Here is a 20,504-nt window from a genome sequence, read left to right as displayed (position 1 = left end):
ATGAATGCAGCTGTTATTTCAGTGGCCTTGTCTTCAAAGAGTAACAAGATGGTCCATGTAAGAGACACACTCTTAAGAAAAAAAAAAAAAAAAAAGATAACCTAGCGTTATCCCTTTGATTCCGCATCTAGATACCGTTTCTTTCCAGCCTGTTACCCAGCAGAAAGCTGGATCACTATGCTCTGGCTTTCTTAAGGATTTTTGGGCTCACTTTGCAAGTCTGATTTTGGAGTCTCTTCCCAGATTTGGAAATACATGTCCATGTAAGGAGGCTGGGTTGGAAAGCCTCTGGGGGCAGACTTGCGAGCTGTGTTTTGGTTTGTGGGCTTTCCCTTTCATTAAGAGATAAGAACTCTGAAAATACAGATTTAGGCTGCTGGAGCAGGAAAGGGTCTTAGAGAGCACATCTGGGCTGTGGTGGATTTTCAAAATGTCTTTGCACAAAAGTGTGTGTATGTACACATTCTTGGAAAACATGTCTGGAGGCTTCACCCCAAGTTCAGGAAAGCTGGAATCACAAATAGATGAGACACTACAAGCCCAGCTCCCTTGTTATTTGTTGCACAGCTGAGGCACCAGAATAACTGGCCCACATATCGCAGGCTCCTGGAGATGAGCCTGGGTGAGGCTCTGGCCCTGGGTATGAGGGCATCACCCTTGGGTGATGGCAGAGCTGTGATTCGCAGAACCCCATGTCACAGAATGTAAAAGCTGCCAGGAAAGGATGGTCTTTCCCCCCAAATCCTTTTCTGACTCTCAGCCCACAAAGAGCATCCCCATCAATGACCTCAGAGAGCTTTTGTTCTACACCCCGTATCTTGTGTCGTCACTGTGCCCTGTTTGTCAGTGTTGCATTTTGAGCTAGATGAGACTCTGGAAGACAGGTAGCACCCTGAGAGTGTTTGTTTCTAAACCATGTGTGTGATAAATGGTTTGTTTTTGTGAGCTCGTGTGACTTGTCTACCTTTAAAAATTCTCTTTTAAAATTATCATCTGGGGCACCTGGGTGGCTCAGCTGGTTAAGTGTCTGCCTTCAGCTCAGGTCATGATCTCAGGATCCTGGGATTGAGTCCCACATTGGGCTTCCTGCTCAGCAGGGAGTCTGCTTCTCACTCTCCCTCTGCCTTTCCCCTTGTTGTTTTTCTCTCTGTCTCTCTCTCAAATAATTAAAATCTTTAAAAAAAAATAAAACTCTCAGTCTTTTATTGAACATTTCAGTATCGTCTTACCATGGCCAACTCAGCACTGCTTTTTGATTTACTTTGTTTGATTTCAAATTGCTAACTTAAATGACAAACTTCTTGTTGTTACAGGTACCTCAATAACAATGAACTGACAGCCGTGCCGTCCCTGGGTGCTGCTTCATCTCACATCATCTCTCTCTTTCTGTAAGTGGTGCCACGTGGGGAACCCTGGGCTGGGTCATGAGGCCGGGACATTATCTTGCTGACATTTGGTGCCAGGAAAACTTGTGTCCCTGTGCTCGCTGGTGAAGAATGGCCTTTCTCCACATGGCCATAATGCCCATGGCAAATGTCTTGCTGTTTGTAGAATTAAAACCTGGAAGACTTGCCTCACCCTAATTTGGGGGGAAATTAGTCTTCTCCCTGCCCAGAGGTACATAGAATTAATACATTTCTTGGTCCTAGTGGTTAAATTGCAACTTGGAGTAAATGGAGTTAGAGGAAGCCTTGTGAATTACAAGACAGCAAGCTCGTGTTTGTGGCAGTGAATCTGGTAACGTGACCCAGTTCACTTTTACAGCTTTAAAAAAGAAAATACCCCCAGGCCTCTGAAGTCAAGCTGAAAGTAAGGAATTAGTTGATGTGATCAAGTGTTCAACAATGCTCTGGAAATGAAAAAGGCTATAAAGGAACTTAAATAAAGAAGGAAGGAAGGATGCGAGGGGGGTGAGTTCTCGTTGGAGCTGCTAAGAGCCCTTGCTCATGATTTATGCCCACTTCAGCTCTCAGCTGGAGGTGCTTGCTTGTTTAAAACTTGCCCAGAGGTCTTTCCATATGAATCCATTGTGAGTCCAACAGTTTTCTCAACCAGATTCCATGGGCAGCCTCCTCCAGCAGAGCATCTCTCCTTTCACACTAAATTTGCTTTTTCCATGCCAGCCCTGCCTATTTTTATTTGATTTTGATTCTGCTGGTGTTAGAGCTCGTTTGCTCACCTGCATGTATCTTTTCTCCACACCGAGGCTTGGCAGGCAGAGCAGAGGGACTTGGTGGGAAGACGTCATCCACATGATGGCTGTGTAGCTTACAGGTGTCAGGTTTTTACTGGCAGTAGGCCCTGTGTTCGGGAGGTGCTCTGTCCTTATAAGATGCAGTGCTGAGCTTAACCCTTTTCAAGACATGGCAGGATTGAAATTGCAGGGGGTTAGAATTGTGGCCACAGCTCCATGTCCTGGACAAACAGCTTTCTATCTCTCCAAACCTCATTTTCTTCATAGAGAGTTCCCTTAATCCATTTTGCACATGGGGACGGTGAGCCAGAGGTTTAAGAGAAGTTCATTATAGTACGTGCAACACCAGGCATCATGCACAACACCCAGAAAGTGTTTGACAGTTGGTGGCTGCTGCTTGTGGCCTTGTCACGTGGCCCCTTGGGCCTTGGCATGATCTTACCTGTAGGACCATAGGATGTATGAGTCAGTCTTTGTTTCTGTGACATGCTGGAATGAAGGTTTTGGCCTTTTGTCCCAAGATGGACAGGCCAGGGTCTGACTGTCTTTGTACCATCTGCCTTTATGTCTAGCATCTGGAACATGTTGAACAACTATCTAAATTAAATGAGTTACCCATACCTGAGGCTAATTAAGGATGTGATGTTCTGTTGTATATTCGGAAAGCAAAGCACTAGAAGGTGCTTTTGACTTCTTGCCACTTAATGTATGGTTTCTGGGCCAACAAAGTTCTACCCGCACTGAACTCATTGGAAATGCAGAATCTCAGGCTTCAGCTCAGCCGCACTGGATCAGAAGCTGCTTTAATGAGGCCTCTTGGCCCTGTACCCACTCATTCAAGTGTGAGAAGCACTGCCTTCACTCCCCTTGCTCTTCCCTTGGGGAGGAAACCAGGGACACAGAGAACATCTTTGTGTCACCTACAGGAAACCAAGGATCCTTGAGTTCCTGTAAGTTGCCAAGTCAAGAGCTGGAACTGAGATTGGATGTGAACGCCCAGGCCCATGCTCTTTTCCTTTATCTGCCCCAATGCACCAGGTGCGGGAGTGTGGCAGGTGACTCTGAACTACCCGGTGCCAGAGATAAACAGGGCCCCTAGCGTGCTCTGCGGGCCTGTATCCCTTTGAATCACGCCTTGCTCTGCTGACTAAAATTACATTTCTGTTCCTTGGCCCAAGTGTCTGGAGCCGTGGGGCTGGTTGGCCTTGTTCCTGCTATTCCAATTAGACAGCGTTAAACTATGTAAAGCAGGGAGAAGACATAAAGACTCCCTCCTGGTTTTGATTGAGTTTGGAAAATGCAGATTAGCATTGGCAGCCACCTCTTTGGCCTGACGCTGGTCTCCATCTGACTTGGTCAGTGATTTCTCTGAAACCATGGAAGCTGAAGGGTATTGATCTTCCTTTTCTCTGAGAGGCCTGTGCTCCCCTGGGTTTAGTGCCTGCAAAGTTAGGTTAGCAGGGTTATGGATGGTTGTGCCACCATCCTTCATGCCTTTCTGTATTTCCCACGAGGGCTGTGCAAAGGACTGGGAAGAAAGTAACAGTGGGCAGCAGATGAGCGTGTCTTTCCAACCGGGTCCATGAAGCGCTCAGCACCTCTGTCCTCAGGATAATTTCAGTCCGTCAGGCTTGGAAGAGCTTGTTCTGCTGGTGTGTCTGTGGCTCTTCAGAACCAGTGAATTAAAAAGTGTCATATATTCAACAAACATGTAATAGGTCTCTTCTGTTGGGGCCCAGAGGCCATCCGAGAGTGTCCTCCCCAGGGTTCAATGCTGTCACATCTGGGAAGCTCCTAACATAGTGTGTGAGAACATGGTAGATCAATACATGTCTCATTTCATGTCCTAATCTCCAGATTCTCATTTTCATCTCACCTTCCCGTTGTGGGCAGACAGAGGATCCAAAAAATCAGCAAAATGTGCAAAGAGACTAGCTGGCTAAGGCCAGCTGAGGTAGAGAAGACGGCACAAATTTCTGGAGAGGTGTTTGTAGGTGGGTCCATCAGGGAGAGAGTGGATCAGGCATATGTCCTGGTTGCTTTTGTTTCATCTGTTGAATGAGACAGATGGTAAAAGTCCACTTGCAGCTTTCATATTCCTCTGTGTCCTGGAACCTGAGAGCAGAGGCAGTGAGGTCAAAAAAGAGATGACCGAGCCCGCTGTCCTGTAAGTATTCTGGCTGCAGCAGAAGTAGTGGGTTTGTGGTCTGCAACTCCGACCCCTGTAATTACTCATGTTTGCCTGTGGAAATCAGATCATCATCTCATCATCTCTATGCTTGGTTCCTAGTGTCCTGAGTCCATGCCTGTAACCTGGCTCCTGGACGGTGTTCTGATGCTCCAGACACCAGGGCCCTTGTTCACAGGGGTCACAGTCTGGAGGACCCTGGGGGTGGGGCGAGGAGGGGGAAGATTTGTTGTGCATCCGGCTTTACTCTCAGGGCCTCAAAACAGACTTTTGCTGAGTTTTGGTAACTGAAGTCATTCAGTAAAATTTCAATTGGGTAATACTTTCTGATTAAAGGAACCTAATTCAATTAAAGTATTTGTCAGAGAGTAGATTTATTTGTATCGTGTTCTGAAGATAATGCCAAAGCCATTTGTCCTTAATAACAAGCATGAAACTCAAGGAAAGCTATTAATAGGATTGGGTTGGGGAGTGAGGGAGCTAATTTGATAAAAACAGTTCTTAGAAAAAGAAACAAAAGTTTTGTTAAATGGGAGCAAAATCTGCCGGTAGGTTTTTACATTTCCGTTTTCTGTGGGGGTGTGTGTGTGTGTGTGTGTGTGTGTGTGTGTGTGTGTTTAATTTGAAGTCCAGGAAACTCATGTTACGATTCCCACGGCAACAGTAATTTTGTCTGATGCATAAGTGACATTTCTGGTGAAGAAAAATTTCCGCTTTTCCTGTGGTGTTACTGCACTTGTATCATTGAGAAGATCGGTTACAGTGGAAATGGTTGGATTTTTTTCAGTCCTAGGAGTAAAGAGCTTGCTGTGAAATCGACATTCCCTTTAAAGCAGGGCAGCTTTTTGTCTCGTGCCTGTCAGCTGGAACATGCTTCCCATCCGGCCCTGGGCTTGGTCCAGGTAACTTCTTTTCCAGTTCAGGGGGTAGTGGGTTGGTGGGTGTACTTGTTTTTTTTTTAAGTAACCCCTATCCTCAACCTGGGGCCATAACTCACCACCCTGAGCTGGCTTAGCCAGGGGCCCCACATTGGTGTATATTTTAAACCTTGTCCCCTCACCATGCCTGCTCCGTTCACTTCTAGTCACGAGAAAAACATTTTTTTTTTTGAAAATTATTATTTTTCCTAGATTTTAAGTAGGCTCTACTCTCAACATGGGGCTTGAACTCAGACCCTGAGATCAAGAGTCACATGCTCCACCGACTGAGCCAGCCAGGTGCCCCTTGAAAGCTGTTTTTTGGGGGGCACCTAGGTGGCTCAGTGGTTGAGCATCTGCCTTTGGGTCAGGTTATTATCCGCAGGTCCTGGGGTCCTGGGATCGAGTCCCACATCAGGCTCCCCACGGAGAGCCTGCTTCTCCCTCTGCCTATATCTCTGCCTCTCTGTGTCTCTCGTGAATAAAAAAAATATCTTAAAACCCTCTTTTTTATTAAAATCTTTTTTTAAGATACTTATTTATTCATAGAGACACACACACACAGAGGCAGAGACACAGGCAGAGGGAGAAGCAGGCTCCATGCAGGAAGCCCGACGTGGGACTCAATCCTGGGTCTCCAGGATCACACCCCAGGCTGCAGGCGGCGCTAAACTGCTGTGCCACAGGGGCTGCCCCCTATCTTTTTTATTGAGCTAAAATTAACAATAAGCATTTTAGAGTATACAGTTTAGCGGCTTTTAGTTTATTCTCTGTGCTGGGCAGCAATCATTAGTTTCTAATTCCAGAACATTATCATTACCGCAAAGACAAACTCCATACCCCATTCCCTTCCCCTCAGACTCCTGGCAACCACTCATCTGAAAATAATTTTTTTTTTTTTTTTTTTTGGAGAAAAGTATTTTTCTCTCATGTTAGCAAATGTATTTGGAAGATTTAGAATCTTCCAGGGAAACGATCAGAGGCGGATGTCAGTCTCCACAGTTACCTATTTTGCTGTGACCTCTCGCCTAAAGAAAAATGGATTAAGTGAAAGGGATGGTATATTTAACATCTCTTTATTGGAACTTCCGGAGAATTAACCCTGAAGGGAATGAAACCTGGTGTCCTGTCTGTGACCCCACTCAGAGCCAGCCCTGGCTGGGGAAGGAGCCCTGGGTTGAGTTGAGGGAGCCGGAGCCCATGAGGGATGGAGCGTTCTCCTTGGCTGTATCTTCTGGGGAAGTAAAATCAATAGGAGTACTTCACTTTCCATGAGCCTGCCTGGTAAACCCTCTAGAAAAAAAGAGGGGCCAAATCAATCTTCCTTACAGGCTCATTCAAGCGGAGATCGATGCACGTTAAAGTGTAATTAAAGAGCAGGCCTTGGAGGGGGGAGTCCGTGATGAATCGGTCGTGGCCTGTCAGGGCTGAGAAGAGTCAGTCTCTACATGGGCCTGGAAGCCATGGAGAAGGGGACCCAGAGCTCAGCTGGCTCATCTTGGAGACCGGAGCTAGGCTGTTGGTGATTAGGCAGACGGCACAGGGGAAATCACACCGAGTAGTAAACAGCTGGCTGTGATTCCTAAAAACGTGTGTGTGTGGTGTTCTCCCCCTAGTGAGTTGAGACGAGGCCTCTTGCCTTTCTCTTCACTTAGCTGCCTTTAAAACTTTCTCCATATTGCCTCACCTGGAGGAAGGTCATCATCTGCAGAAGGGATGTTAAAAGCCGTTGTTGTTTTACACCCATGTTTATCCGCAGTAGCATGAGATCATAGTTTATCTGGCAACTTAGAGTAGTAATCTTGGATGGTGAAGCTCCTTGTGTATGGATACGGGGGTGCTCATAGGTGTGTGCACGAGAGGTGAGGTGGGTGTAGCAATCCTCCCAACGGTAAAGGATCATCTGCCCTTCCTTCAGAGGAATTTGCTGGACCATCCACGAATCACGAGGCTAAGAGTGGACTTAGTCCAGTTTCTTAGGAAATGTGGAATTGGGTAGCCCTTGCCCCATTCTGCTTCAGAGACGCATCCTCCAGCTGAGAGCCCCGCGTCACCGTGCTGGTGAGGGAAGGCCAGTCTGCTTCAGTGTTGGTGTGCAAGGATACCCTCTTTGGGCCACTGGCGGCTCTTAGTGCCTGCTCCTGAGGAGTGTGGCATCCATAGTGACTGAGACACTTTAGGCAGGAATTGAACAAAGTTGCGTTTAGAAAGTCCCGAGTCAAATTAAAGTGAATGTCCCTGTTCCTTGAGTGGCGTTTGGCCTGTTCTTTTCCTACATGCAAAAGGCAAGCTATGGTCCTCGTCAGCAAATAGCATGTTATGTGGAAAAACCCGGGCCGGGGTTCCTCTCCTGTGTCTTGAGAGGCGTGCTCACTTTCTGCCCCGTTTGCCCAGCGTTTCATTGGTGGGAACTGAAATCTTTGCTTTAGGTGAAACAGCACACCCGTTCTCTTGGGAGATCCTGGCTTTTCCCCCCAGTCTCCTGTGTGATTCTCAGGAGAATCTGCTGAGCTGCAGATGGCCAGGCTTCAGCCCATGTCTGGAGTGCTACTAAAGAATTTGCCTTGCTCACTCACAAGTTTCCAGGTGCTGCTGCTGGTCTGGGAACCTGCCTTTGAAAACCACTGCCCGGGCTTACATAGGGATTGTGGGGGTGGTGCAGGGCACCCCAAGATTCAGGTGTGGAATCCTTACAAAGCTGCTTAGGTAGTGGAGGGCTGCTTAGCTAGTGGAGGGCAGTAAATTACTTAGACAAATTCTTGAAGCCGCAATAGTCATTTGTTTGGGACAGCAGGGCTCAAAAGCCTGGTGAGGTATTTGCTTCTGAGGAAGGCGCTAGGGACGATGGACCATGAGGGAGCAGGGACGGGACAGATCTGTCTGTGGCTGTGGGTTTGAGGCTCATGGCTGTTAAATTTGTCTCTGCTAAATTTGCTGTTCGTTGGTGATCACGCCGATCACCCCAGCAGACCTCCACCAGTAACTACAGAGCAGGGAGCACTCAGCCAACAGCCGAGCCTGGCAGGAGACCAGTTACTGCCTAGGTGTGCAGGTATGAAAGACTCCGCATGCTGCCCCACCTCCCTGGGCCGGAAGAGCCAGCGAAGGGAGGTGCTTTTAGCACCACTTACCTTCCTGCTGGTTATCAGTCAGTACTATCAGATAAATCTTTGCCCTCGTCTAAGACATGAATGGTACTGCTTTGTTCCAGGTGGAAGTTAAAGGGAGCATCTGAAAGGTGCACAGTCGTCCCCTGCCCTGATGGAATCGAAATTCGGCCCACACCTGCCTGCCCACCTGCCCCTCACTCACCCACCTCCTGGTGTCCCCACCTTCTGCCACTGGGAGGCCATCATCCTGGTCATCAGTGAGCACATGAATGGGGAGGCTGAGATGGGTTCAGGAGGGAGACCAGGGACTCCCAGGCAGGGCTGCTGAGGTTGGCGTGAGGTGAAGCCCCCTGTGAACAAACATGCCTTACAGGCTGGAGTTTCTGCCCTCCAGGAACTCACAGGCTAGCTGCAGAGAAAGATGGGTATGTAGACGGTCGTAAGGCAGGCGAGGGCTGGGGAAGGTCTGCGGGGTTCCGCACTGCTGTCACTGGTAGGGTGGAAGAGGGGGATGTTTCCCAGATGGAGCGACATTTTAGCTGAGGCTCTCCCGGCCTGGATCTCCTTTCTTTACCCGCCTCCCAGCCCCGGTGAGTGTAAGATACAGGCATCACATGGAGCCTCTGGCTTGCTTGACCATCGACCACCACATGGGGTACGTGGAGGAGTACTCCTGGGACATGGCTAGTTCCATTTTAAGGCCCGCTTGCCCATCCCCGTGTTTTTGCTTTGTCAGCAGGCAGGCTGCTACAAAGAGCCAGCAAGCTTCTGTTGGAAGGCAGAGCAGGACCCCTGGTTCTGAGAACTGCAGCCTCGTCAGCCGCTGGATACCACCGATGAGCCTCAAAATAGAAAATTAAACACCCAGTTGACAAGGAAAGCATTCTCCGTCCCGGAAGCTTCCCAGGGGTTCTGTCCTGCAGACTGCCTCTTGCCCTGAGTCTAAGGGAGCCTTTTGCTGGGAAAGGAGCTACAGTGGCCCTCACGGCAAGCCTGCCAAATCACACACAGTCATGACTTGTCATTTTCCTTCTGTGTTTCCTTTTTTTATTTTTTCCCCCTTTCTTTGTGAGTTGGGGGTGGTGAGGCAGCCAGATGAGCGGTACATCTGCAAGTCATTTGCTGAGAAAGTGAAGCGAACGCCAGCTGTGGGTCTGGGGAGCCGATGAAGGGGGAGGCCGGAGAAATAGGAGCATGCTCGTGGAGGTCACTGTCTTTTTTGGGAACTCAGTAGCTTAAGTTCTGTGGTTCAGAGTTGGCTTTTGTTGTGGGTGTGGCTCCCTTACATGGTGACCATGTAAGCTTTAAATACAATCCAAGATCCACTGAGCACAGGGATGCTGATGGAATGTGGATGGTGTTGGAGGGAAGTGCCTCTCCTTGCAGCCGTGGGTGCCGAAAGCCCTCTGGGGCTCGTGAGCCCCAGCCTGGAGGTGGAGCGCCTCCTGGGTTGCTCAGTCTCCCGTGTGAAAGGAGCTGGCCCCTGCCCATATCAACAGTCTCCTTCCAAGCAGGACCATTTCCTCCTCCTCCTCCCCCTCACCCACTTCCTGCAGGTGGCTTCTGTAATCCACTTACCACTGGGGAAGCCCCAGGAGCGTGTGCACCTAATCCGAAAATGGCTGGCTTGACTTTGACCCGCGTGGTGACCTTGTAAAGAAGGCAGGGCCTATTGTGCCTGTGCACACCTGGGAGCCATTTCCAGCTTTTATAGCCCAAGTGGAAGAAATGTGTTTGCATTTATGCTGGGCCTTCCTTTCATAAGGTCTGTCATTGTTGGCTGTTAGGCAGGGAATATGAGATTCACCCTGCTTACTCAAAGGCAGGGGTTCTTCAAGATAGAAGAATTTACTCTTTGTATCGACTCACACAGAATTGCCATTTCTCTGTAGTTCCAAAGCCGTTTCTCTGTAGTTCCAAAGTGTTCAAAACATCAGCCATCTCAGGGTGCCTGAGTGGCTCATCGGTTGATTGTCCAACTCTTGGTTTAAGCTTAAGTCATGATCTCAGGGTCCTGGGATTGGGCTCTGCATCAAGCTCTGCACTCAGCAGGGAACCTGCTTGAGCTTCTCTCTCTCTCTCCTCGTGCTCACATGAATGAGCGTGCTCTCTCTTTCTCTCTTTCTGGAATAAATAAATCTCTACGGAAAAAGCATGAGCTGCCTCTTAGGGTTCCACCTTCCAAGATGAGACATGGCAGTGGTCAGTACATGGGTTTCCTGATGTCAGGAGGTGTTGCTCTGTGTGCCTTCACAGGCCCCATTTCATTGGAGTGCCTCTGCAGTCTCAGGAGATGGCATAGGGTCTGTTTTAAGCACCTTTTACAGATGAGGCACAGAGCGGGCCAGAAACCTGCCTGAGATCACACAGTAAGTGGGAAACGTAGATCTTGATTTCTTTTCTCTCTACCTTTGGGGTTTGTACTCATTGAATAGAAGAAAGTATATGACCCTGGAGACCCTCAAGTGCTGACCTACCAAATTGTGTTAGGAGGATGAAGCCTAGAGTCAGGTAGCCAACAGGCTCTGATGGACCTCCAGAGCGCAGATGCGTGGTTGCTCCCACGGCAGAGGCATCTCTCAAAGCCAAGTGCGTGCATGCTTCTGCCTCTGCAACGTTGCCCTCAGGTGAACCTACTTTGGGCAGCCCTGGGGTGATTTTCATTAGCTGATGCAGCATAACTGGAAGTCCTTCCCTTTCCCCCTGATCACACCCACAGGTTAGTTATTCTGAGCTGATTACGGTGGTCCATCTTTTAAGAGTGCTGTGGGGGGAAACTCAGTTTGTTGTCAGGTTCCTGCAGAGGCCAACACGTGGTACAGTTGTGCCAGCAGCTTCTCGGAGAGTGGCAACCTGCCCTCGAAGACATAACTTCAAGGCGAATTCCTGCAACATTTCCTCACTTCCTGGATGCCTTTCAAACCCAAACAGCTGAGATAAAGGTGCCAATTTATGGTCTGACCTCTCCAGACTCCTTCGACCAGGTTAGAAAAGTGTGTGAAGGCTGGCAGCAGGCAGCCGTGTGGCACCCATGGGGTGGCTGCACGTGAGGCCACTTGTCTCTGTTCAGCTGTGTGGATAAGAGTGTCTTTAGGGACTAAGAAGCATTTTATTGTTGGGAGGGATAGGAGAGGGCTGCCGGGAGATAAGATCCTAGAGACCCAGGCAACTGTAGGAAAGGATAGCTGCAAATGGGTCTTTCCAGCTTACATCAATGCCTGCATCACAGAGCTTTTACGGGGAGGAGCAGCTCTGCATAGTGCTTAAGAGAAGGCTCTGGATCAGCAGGACTCTTGGTTTAAACCTGTCCTTGCTATGCTCTCTTGGCCTCAGTTTGCTTACTCCTACAAAGGTATTTGCTGATAGAGCAGGTTGTGCGGATTTGCTGAATACCATGTGTGTTCAACACAGCGTAAAGTGGATAGTGAACCTGCGCCTGGTGGGAGACACTGCTTTAGACCCCTCTCCACAGAGCGCCCTCCATTGTGGGCACAGCAGGGCCTGATTTTGCTGCTGTGTTCCAATGGGCTTTGGTGTTAGACCGAGGCATAGGCCATATGCATCCTCTAAGAACAGACCTCACTTGCAGAGACCCGTTATGGGTCACTCGCTGGAGACCTAGTTGAAGTTTATAGATCATTTCCATATTTGTGTGTGCACAGGTCCTTAACGTCCTCATAGGCGAATTCCTGTTAAGGGAGCTCTGAGTGTAGCAGCATCATTGATTTCCTCTCCTCTCACTGCCCCCTTTTTTTTTTTACCTGGGGTGGGTGCAGCAAGTCCCCGAAACACTCAGCAAATACCTAAAAGGGTCTCATTCTTGGCTGCACAGTAGAATGACCTGGGAACTAAAAAAAAAAAAAAAAAAAACCCAAACCTAGATGTCTAGGTCCCATCCCAGAGCAAGTAATATCAAAATGTTGGGCTGGGTTGGGGGCACTGGGCACAGGAGGCACTGGTGCTTTTTTTAAATATCCCCTGGTCATTTCGATGTGTAGCCAAAGTTTTCTAATGAGCCCAAGGTGGGTAACTGCAAGTGAAAGGTATTCTCTTCCCTTTGACTCCTTCCTTCTCATACCTGTCACTGAAAGTGCCCAGGTTCCCCTACCTTCCTGGCCTGTGCTTTTTTTTTTCTTTTTTTGGTCCAGGTGGAGAGGAAGTAAATGCTAAGGCTGACCCCAGGATTCTGGGGCCTCTGGCAGAGGTTTCACTCCTTATTTAATTGGAAGACACTGTCAAGTTAACCACTTAATGACTGAGAAACTGTGTTGCCTATGGGGTGCATGGGGGTGGGCTTCGGGTCTGCTTGGACATGCCCACCCTCTTTGGTGATTCACGGAGCTTGACTCTGGCTTTGCCCCCTAATCTGGGTCATTGGTTTGCCCTGAAAGCTGGCGTTCTGGACCATCTCTCACCTGCATTCCACCTGTAAGTCAGAGAAGTCCCCTTCTGATGGGGGTGGCGGGGGGACCGTCTTCCTGGTAAAATGATAGGCAAAACTTATTTCCATCTTTTCAGAAAACTTGTTCTTCATAATTCCAGAAGTAAGACTTTTTGCCCTTCTTTTTAAAAAGGAAAACCTGTAAACATGAGCTGTAGAAAGGGAAGGTCGCCTCAGATCCCACTCAAAAGCTGTACTGGGAGACAGCAGGATTCTAGTGCTAACGTTGAGTTTCAGTGATCATGTGATGTATGCAATGGGGCTTTGTGAGGGTCGTGCTTGGAATTGGCCCTTCTGTAAGTCAGAAAGGTAGAATTTTGGAAATGAGGGGGAAAGATTTTCTGAGACTTTGCAGAATGTGGTGTTTGTTCCAAATCGAGTGTGTTCTTTTTTATAAGGAGAAAAAGCAGTGGCTCTCCGCACACATAGTGGTTTTTCTGCCTTGTAATCTCCTGGGAGTCCAAGTGAGGACCGGCCCTCCCAGCAGTCCCGGCACCCCCCCACCCCCCATCCCTTTATCCCCCCCACCCTGCCGCTCCCCAGCCTCACCAGCAGTAGTCATCCACCCTTTCACCACCGAGGGCTCCTCCCAGGTAGGGGCTGGCCCTGTTCCTCTCCTTCATTCTCCTGTGTGTGTTAATAGGACTTCTCCAGCAATTCTGTGGTTCCACCTAAGAGTACTGGATGACTCCCTAAATTATCTAGGGAGATGGATTCAAAAAGCAAAGTATTGAATGTTGTGGAAATAATCAGATTGGCTTCCTGTATGAGGCCAAGGTTCCTCTTGTCCCTGCCTCAGTGGCCTCATGGGTCATCTCTGGGAAGAGAAGGCAGGTTGTTGAGGATCCCACCTGCTTCTCCTTTGGCCTCCTCTTGTGCATTTTAGCAGAACCCTGGCCCGCTCTTTACCCACCTCCAGCTGGATGTTGTGATTTAGGGTGACTTACCTGCTGGCAGGAGAAGGCCCCTCACTTTCCTCTTGTCAGGACATCACCCAACAAAGCACATCCTACCTCTTGACCCCAGGATGCATGCCAACTACAGTGTGATGGGTGCTGGCACCCAGGGTTGAGGGATGGGGAGGAAGCATCCTTTCTTTGGGTGGATATAGCCTCCCCATCATTCAGTACCATTCAGAGAGGAACCAGTGTCCTCCCACTTGACTTCCAGCCCTGACCCTGCCAGAGACCCTACTTCAGGGTCTTCCACATGTCCCCTCTCCTCTTCTGGGCTGCTATTCCCTTATAGGCTGGTTCTATAACCAGAGGGGGCTGGTTCTACATCAGCCACGTTGAACCAGTGTCAAGAAGGCACAGGACCGCTTCCTCTCCTGTCAGCCTGTGGGACCTGGCTGTGGGGCCCTGGGTTCCGGGTAGAGGCCTAGATGGCTGAGTTCTGCCCAGTGAGCCCGCTGAGCACCATGTTGAAGAGTCTGCTTGAATGATGTGGGAGGTTAGCACCCTAGCCCACTGCTGCTGTTCACCCCAAACCCGGCCCCTGTAGCCTGTCTCTCCAGGGGACTCCTCATGGTCTGTCTCCAAAGGTGCCCAGACTCAGCCCTTCCCTTCCTTCTATGTTCCCTCCCCATGGGGCCTGCAGGGAGCTCCATACCTACCATCCAGGGAACCGTCTGCCTTATGGTTGCCCCGCAGTCTGGGTTTGGTGAGGAAATGAGGGGAGAATCTCTTTGTGGCTTCCCCGTCACCTTCCCCGTCTTGGTTCTTGCAGGTTTGTCCTAGATTCCCTTTCTTCCTTGCCACTTACTGCCTTGACCTTTGTGTGAAACTGCACGGGGGGGAAGCCCACACAGACTGTATCTCTAGATTCTGGTCTCGTTCATGTTGTCACTGTGGTCTGAAATGGCTGTTCCTGGCCTAGCCTCCTCCCCCACACCATTGTGTCCCCATCTGTCAGTGCACCCATCACGTCTGTGTTTTTCCTTCTTGACTCCAGTGTGTGTTTTTTGGACACAGGGGTTGAGGAAAGCGGGATGATGCTGCAAATATTTTATATATTTTATGTATATACATATAAGCTACACATAATAGGCGTCCTGTAGATGTTTGAGTGAATGAATAACTGAAGGACTAAAGCGGTCAGTCTAAGAATAAGCAATTGTGGGGCATGGGGCACATATTGGGTAGTTCTAGACATTTATCATCAAGATGAAGGGAATAAGTTGGGACAAGTGATAACAGTAGTAGTCTGTTGGGGGGCTCTTGGGGAGGGAAGGCGTGGCACTTTCAGCCAAGAGATACAAGCCAGCCAAGGAAAGAGACTTGCTTTTCCTACGAACTAGGGGTGTTGGAAGGGGAGGAGGGCTGGGGGTGAATGGGTGAATGGGTGACGGGCACTGAGGGGGCACTTGACAGGATGAGCACTGGGTGTTATTCTGTATGTTGGCAAATTGAACACCAATAAAAAATAAAGATTATTAAAAAAAAAAAAAGGACTTGCTTTTCCTGATTTGTTGACAAGCTGGACAGAGTACTACAGAGAGAAAATGGAGTGGAAACTCCTGCATGGTGGGCAGTGTGCCTTAGAGGAAGGAGGGTGGCCCTTGTCTGGTGTGAATCCTTATCTTGCTGCCTTCTAGATATGAAATTGCCTCACCCCGGTGCTCACCTGTGAGGGGCCAGCAAGTGGTTTGGGGAAAGGCTTTCTCCAGAGTGAAGCTGGAGAATCATGGCAGGTCCCTCCATGCATCCAGCCCATCCTGACTACTTGTCTGAGTCAGAAAGTTCAGAAACTCTAGTGTTAGAGATATGCGGCTTTCTTTGCTACAGGACATGTTAAAGCCTTTATTAATGAGGAGTAGGGCACGGTACAGTGAGCCACCTGCCGCATGTGCTGTGTGAGATGAGTTGCATCGTGTAAATTTGCCAAATGCAGAATCGAGCAGAATGAAAGGTGTTTTATGGGAGCCCTGTCTATACCTTTCCTTTGCCGTGGCCCGCTTCAGGAGCCTGCAAGGGCCCTCCACCCTCAGGGGAGGGTGTGTGCAGGTATTCCAGAACTGTTTCATGGAAGTCCTCCAAAGCTAGTGCTCCAGGGATGATGCCTGGGGACTCTATCGCATGGCAGTGTAAGTCTGACCTGTGTCCAGATGTGGACACCTGCTGAGCCCCGCTGCATAGCCAGGCAGTGCTGGGGCTCGGCCAGGAGAGGGCATGGGACTGCATGGTCACTCCTGATGCTCCAGGTTGGGGCCACACTGGTCTTCTCACAGGCTTTATCAACATCATCCCCCTTTGCACTAGGAGTCCGCACCCCCTTGTCCTTTCCTCAACAGTGGAAAATAATGAAGCAGTTCATACTTATCCCTAGATTTCAGATATCCTAGAGTGCCCAGCAGTGTTTGGTGCTTGGCTTTCAGAATGGAGTCTTACTAGGTCAGTTTCTGCTGGTTTGGAGGAACAGCTAGAAACCAAAGAGGTAGCATGATTCTACCATGAAATGTGTCAGGGCCTCTATCTGATTCCACAAGGAATGTCATGACATGTTTTTTGGTGTTTCAAACGTTTGATTTTTGAGATATTTGTAGGTTTGCATGCTATTGTAAATAATGATAATGTAGAAAGATTCTTCTATACCCTAATCTGGTTCCCCCCAGTAGTAACATCTTATAAAACTTTTGTAACCAGGATATTGACATTGATACAGTCAAGGTATAGAACATCTCCATCCCCAGAGAGATCCCTCATTTTGCTTTTCAAAGCCTCCCCATTTCCCTTCTGCCCTGACACCCTGGGCAATGTCGGATTTGCTTTCCCTATATATAACTTCCATTTAAAGAATGTGATATAAGTGGATTCACACATCATGTAGCTTTTTGGGACTGGCTTCCTTTCAGGCAGCATACTTCGCTGGAGAGCCGTCTACTATCAGTAGTGGGCTTCTGTTTATTGCAGAATAGTACTCCATGATACGGATATACCACACCTTGTTGAACCATTCACCTGTCGAGAGACCTCTGGGGTGTTTCCACATTGGGCTATTAAGAATAAAACCGGTATGAGCATTCATGTGCAGGGTTTGGAGTGAATGTCAATTTTCACTTCTCTGGGTTGCATGCTGTAGAGTTGCTGCATTGTATGGTAATGGTGTGATTAGTATTTTAAGAAACTGCCGTACTTTTCCAGTGTGGCTGTACCATCTTGCATTGGCACCAGTGGCGTATGAATGATTGGGTTCTCCCCATCACGGCCATTGTTTGACGATGTTGTGCCTCTTGCCCATTTCCTAATTGGATTCTTTGCTTTTCACTGTTGAGTTTTCAGAATTTTTTTTCCTATATGTATTCTAGATACTGGTTCTTTGTTGGACCTGTGGTCTGAAAGTATTTTGTACTGGTCTGTAGCTTATCTTTTCATCATAACAGGACCTTTCTCGAAGCAAGTGTTTCTTATTTTGATGAAGTCCAGTGTATTAATTTTTCTTTTTTGGTTTGTGCTTTTAGTGGCAAGTAGAACTCTGCCCAGCTTTAGAGCCCAAAGGTTTTCTGCTGGGTTTTCTCTAGAAGTTTGTGGTATATGTCTTACATTTGGATCTATGATGGTAGGTTTTTTTTGTTTGTTTGTTTTTGTTTTGTTTTGTTTTGTTTTTTAAACCTGAAACAAAGAAGAGAATTGAAGCCTGTGGTTTCAAGACAGAAAGAGAGCAAGTGTTGGCTCCTGCAGGAAGCTACAACGGGCAAGGCAAAGGAGTGGTTTGGTTGTAGGTGCAGAGCCAAGGGTACTGGAGGCAGTGCCACTTTGATGTTGTAGCAGAGCTTATCGTCTTCAGGGTAGATAAGGAAGACTGCATTAAAAGGCCAGCTCTTTAATACTACTGTACACATCCTTAACCCTCCCCAGTGCAGTCAGATCCTACATTGAAGGCGTAGGAAATTGTGTGCTAAGAGATATCCTAAACCGTATGACTGGGGAATCAGAAGTCTTCTAGATGAAGCAGGAAGCAGGCCCGGCTTTATTTTTAAAGGCACACCAGTGGTGTCACTCCCAGAGGGAAGAGAGGGTCTTGTCTCGGAAACTGCAGCCAAGGGCTAAAGTAACCTTTTCCTCTGCTGGAACCGCAGAGCTGCTGGGAAGCTGGCATGGGAAGCACAGGGAATGTTTCTATTGCCAGCAGAGGGCAATTTCCAACTGTGGCCCTTGAAGGGATTTCAGGGGCACCCTGGCACCCACAGACCCATCTCTCTGTCCTCTTAACCACAGGCTGTCTGATAAAGGTGCTTTGGCCTCTTCTCTCCAGAGAGCAGCATGGCCTGGGGCCAGTGGGAAGAAGGGCTTGCATATGGGCTGAGTGGATGACCCCAGACCAGGACCTTACCCCTCGGAATCTGGCTTACAGGGGCCTTCTCTGGTGTGGTAGGACACAGTGCTACCTGTCCCTGCTCCCTGGAGAAGGCCCAGTTTTGTCTCGTCAAACTTAACGGCCTGAGGAACTGAGAGCTACTCTTACCTGTTTAGTGACCACTCCAGTAGAAACAGGAGGGTGCTGGCCAGGCCCTGCAGCAGCTGTGTGTGGACGCTGCAGGTCCAGGAGGCCCCCGTGCACCTGTGGAGGGGTGGGGGCGTGCACTGTGGCCCACTGCAGGATTTGTGTCACCCCCGCCCCGAGTGTGCAGAGTTGGGTCCACCTCCAGTGGAGTCACAGATGTGGGGTGTAGCCCAGTGCATGCCAAGAGGAGGTGGGTGGCACAGGGTACTCCTCAGAGAAGCCCTGTTCCCCAGGAATCCTACCCACTTCCGTTCTTGTGCAGGTGCCACATACCGAGGAGGGCAGCAGGATAAGGACTCCTTCCTGCACTCTAATCCTAGCTGCCCTGCTTCCTGTTGTATTAACCTTCTGACGTATCTATAAAATAGGGGCAGCACCCATCTCTTGGGTAGTCATGGGGATTCAACGAGCTAGCCAAAGCTTGACTTCTGGTAAGCACTCACAAAATGTGAACATTGAGACCACTCTTGCTGCTACTCTAGCTCTTGCTATTCCTGCTCCATTTTTACTGAGAAAGAAGGGTGGTGTGCCTCCTTGGCGGGTAACAGCAAGGGGAGGTTCCACTATGCAGCCCAGTCCAGTACTGGGAGTGTTGGAACCATTTCCAGGAGACTGCAGAGGCCCCAGGGCACCAGTCCAGGCTCTGACTACAAAGGCCCTTTGAAGTTTTTACCACCTGGAGGCCGCTGTGTGCCCTGAGACTGTTAGGATTCAAGGGGTCCGCGAGGAGACTCTGGAACCCTGTGCTAGCCCTGCCTGGAGATGAATGGGTACCTGGTGCATGAGTGGAACAGCCCCTGCTGGCACCCCCTGAAGAAAGGCCACTGCTGCTTAGGCTGCCCCTGGGCAGTGTTCGCCCCAGAAGGCCCCTCTGCCTTGGGACTATTAGGCAGGCCAGGCGTTTCTACACTTAAGGATCAAGTCCCAAAGGTCAGTGTCTAAGGTTGCACTAACAGCTTTGTAAAATAACAATTTGTTTACATAATAAGCACGTTAAAATAGTATGCAAAAGAGAGAAGAGGAAAAATTCTGTCGTCGCCCTACTACATCCAAGAGAAACGTATTATGGAATTTCCTACCTTTTTCCTGCCGGCCTCGTTGGGAGAGTAGCAGTCATGGGTATCCGTCAGCAGAGCCCCTTGCTTTCTGCTCTGGATAGTGGTGTGGATGGCATCCTGAGTGCAAGAGCACTGCTGGCTGCAGAGGCCAAGATGGGGGTACAGCCACCAGAATGTTATGTTTTGTTCGGAAATTTTGAGTAAGGCTCCCTGGGTTAGAGGTTTCCCCGGCTATCTGAAAGAAGAGTGTTCCTCTGAAACCTTTTGTCAGCCAAAGTGTTGTAAATCAAAGAAGCAATTACCATTTTGTCTAAGCAAAACTCATCTTTGGGTTTCTGGAGCTTAGCAAAAACAGGTCCTAACGTATGGAGGTCTTTCCTAAAAAACCAAGTGGTGGAACCCAGACGTGGGGATCCTCAAGTCCTGACGGGTGAGGTCTCCCAGGGGCACAAACTACTGTGGCAAGCAAAAGAGCCTGTTGGTCTTAGATTCTCAGGCCGCCCCTTGTGCCCACACCCTTCCCTCGCTGCTGCCCAGCGTTTCCAGCGAAGAGGAGAGGGGTGCTCACTCTGTGCAGTGCAGCAGTTGCATCACAGCACACGGCAGGGAGAGGGGACACTTGCAGCCTACCCTCCCAGTCTTGAGATGTCAGCCATTGCAGCGGCTTCACACCCTCTAAGATGAGCTGAGTGGACACCCCTTGTTGAAAGTTTCTGGGATTGGAGCCTGACTTTGAAGGTTCTCCACCACCATCTCTCCACCTTGCCCACCTTTCTTTGCCAGCCCCTTGACTCTGGGAGAATCTGTGCCACAAGCTTACCATGAGGCACACTGGTTTTCCTCCCTGCTTCCTTTGAGGGACGCAGACACAGGGACCTTGAAAATGGTGATGAGAAGAAATTAAGTGAGCCCAGTGCATTCCTGCAGCACCTGTGGGCTCCCCGCTGGCATGGGGGATTGTGGTTCTGCAGGACGCAGCCCCACAGCCTGGTGCTCTGTGCACTTCCAGGCAGGGCCCCTCATCTGTGAGGACTCCAGTGTGCTGGAGAGGAACACTAGCTGTGTGCTGGGTGGCAGCTTGCCAGGGCAGGAGA

At 49.2% G+C, this 20,504-nt stretch overlaps 1 protein-coding gene across 1 annotated transcript in view; it reads left to right on the top strand.

The window, feature by feature from the left end:
* Positions 1 to 20,504, top strand: part of LRIG1 (leucine rich repeats and immunoglobulin like domains 1) — a 111,584-nt gene that overhangs the window by 42,485 nt on the left and 48,595 nt on the right. The window contains 1 exon segment of the mRNA XM_041761183.1: positions 1,314 to 1,388. Within this exon segment, the coding sequence (XP_041617117.1) occupies positions 1,314 to 1,388 (75 nt within the window).

The sequence above is a fragment of the Vulpes lagopus genome, chromosome 7 (genome assembly GCF_018345385.1).
Source record: "Vulpes lagopus strain Blue_001 chromosome 7, ASM1834538v1, whole genome shotgun sequence".
Taxonomy (NCBI): domain Eukaryota; kingdom Metazoa; phylum Chordata; class Mammalia; order Carnivora; family Canidae; genus Vulpes; species Vulpes lagopus.
The sequence above is the reverse complement of the archived record's forward strand: the minus strand, read 5'-3'. Positions and strand labels throughout refer to the sequence as shown.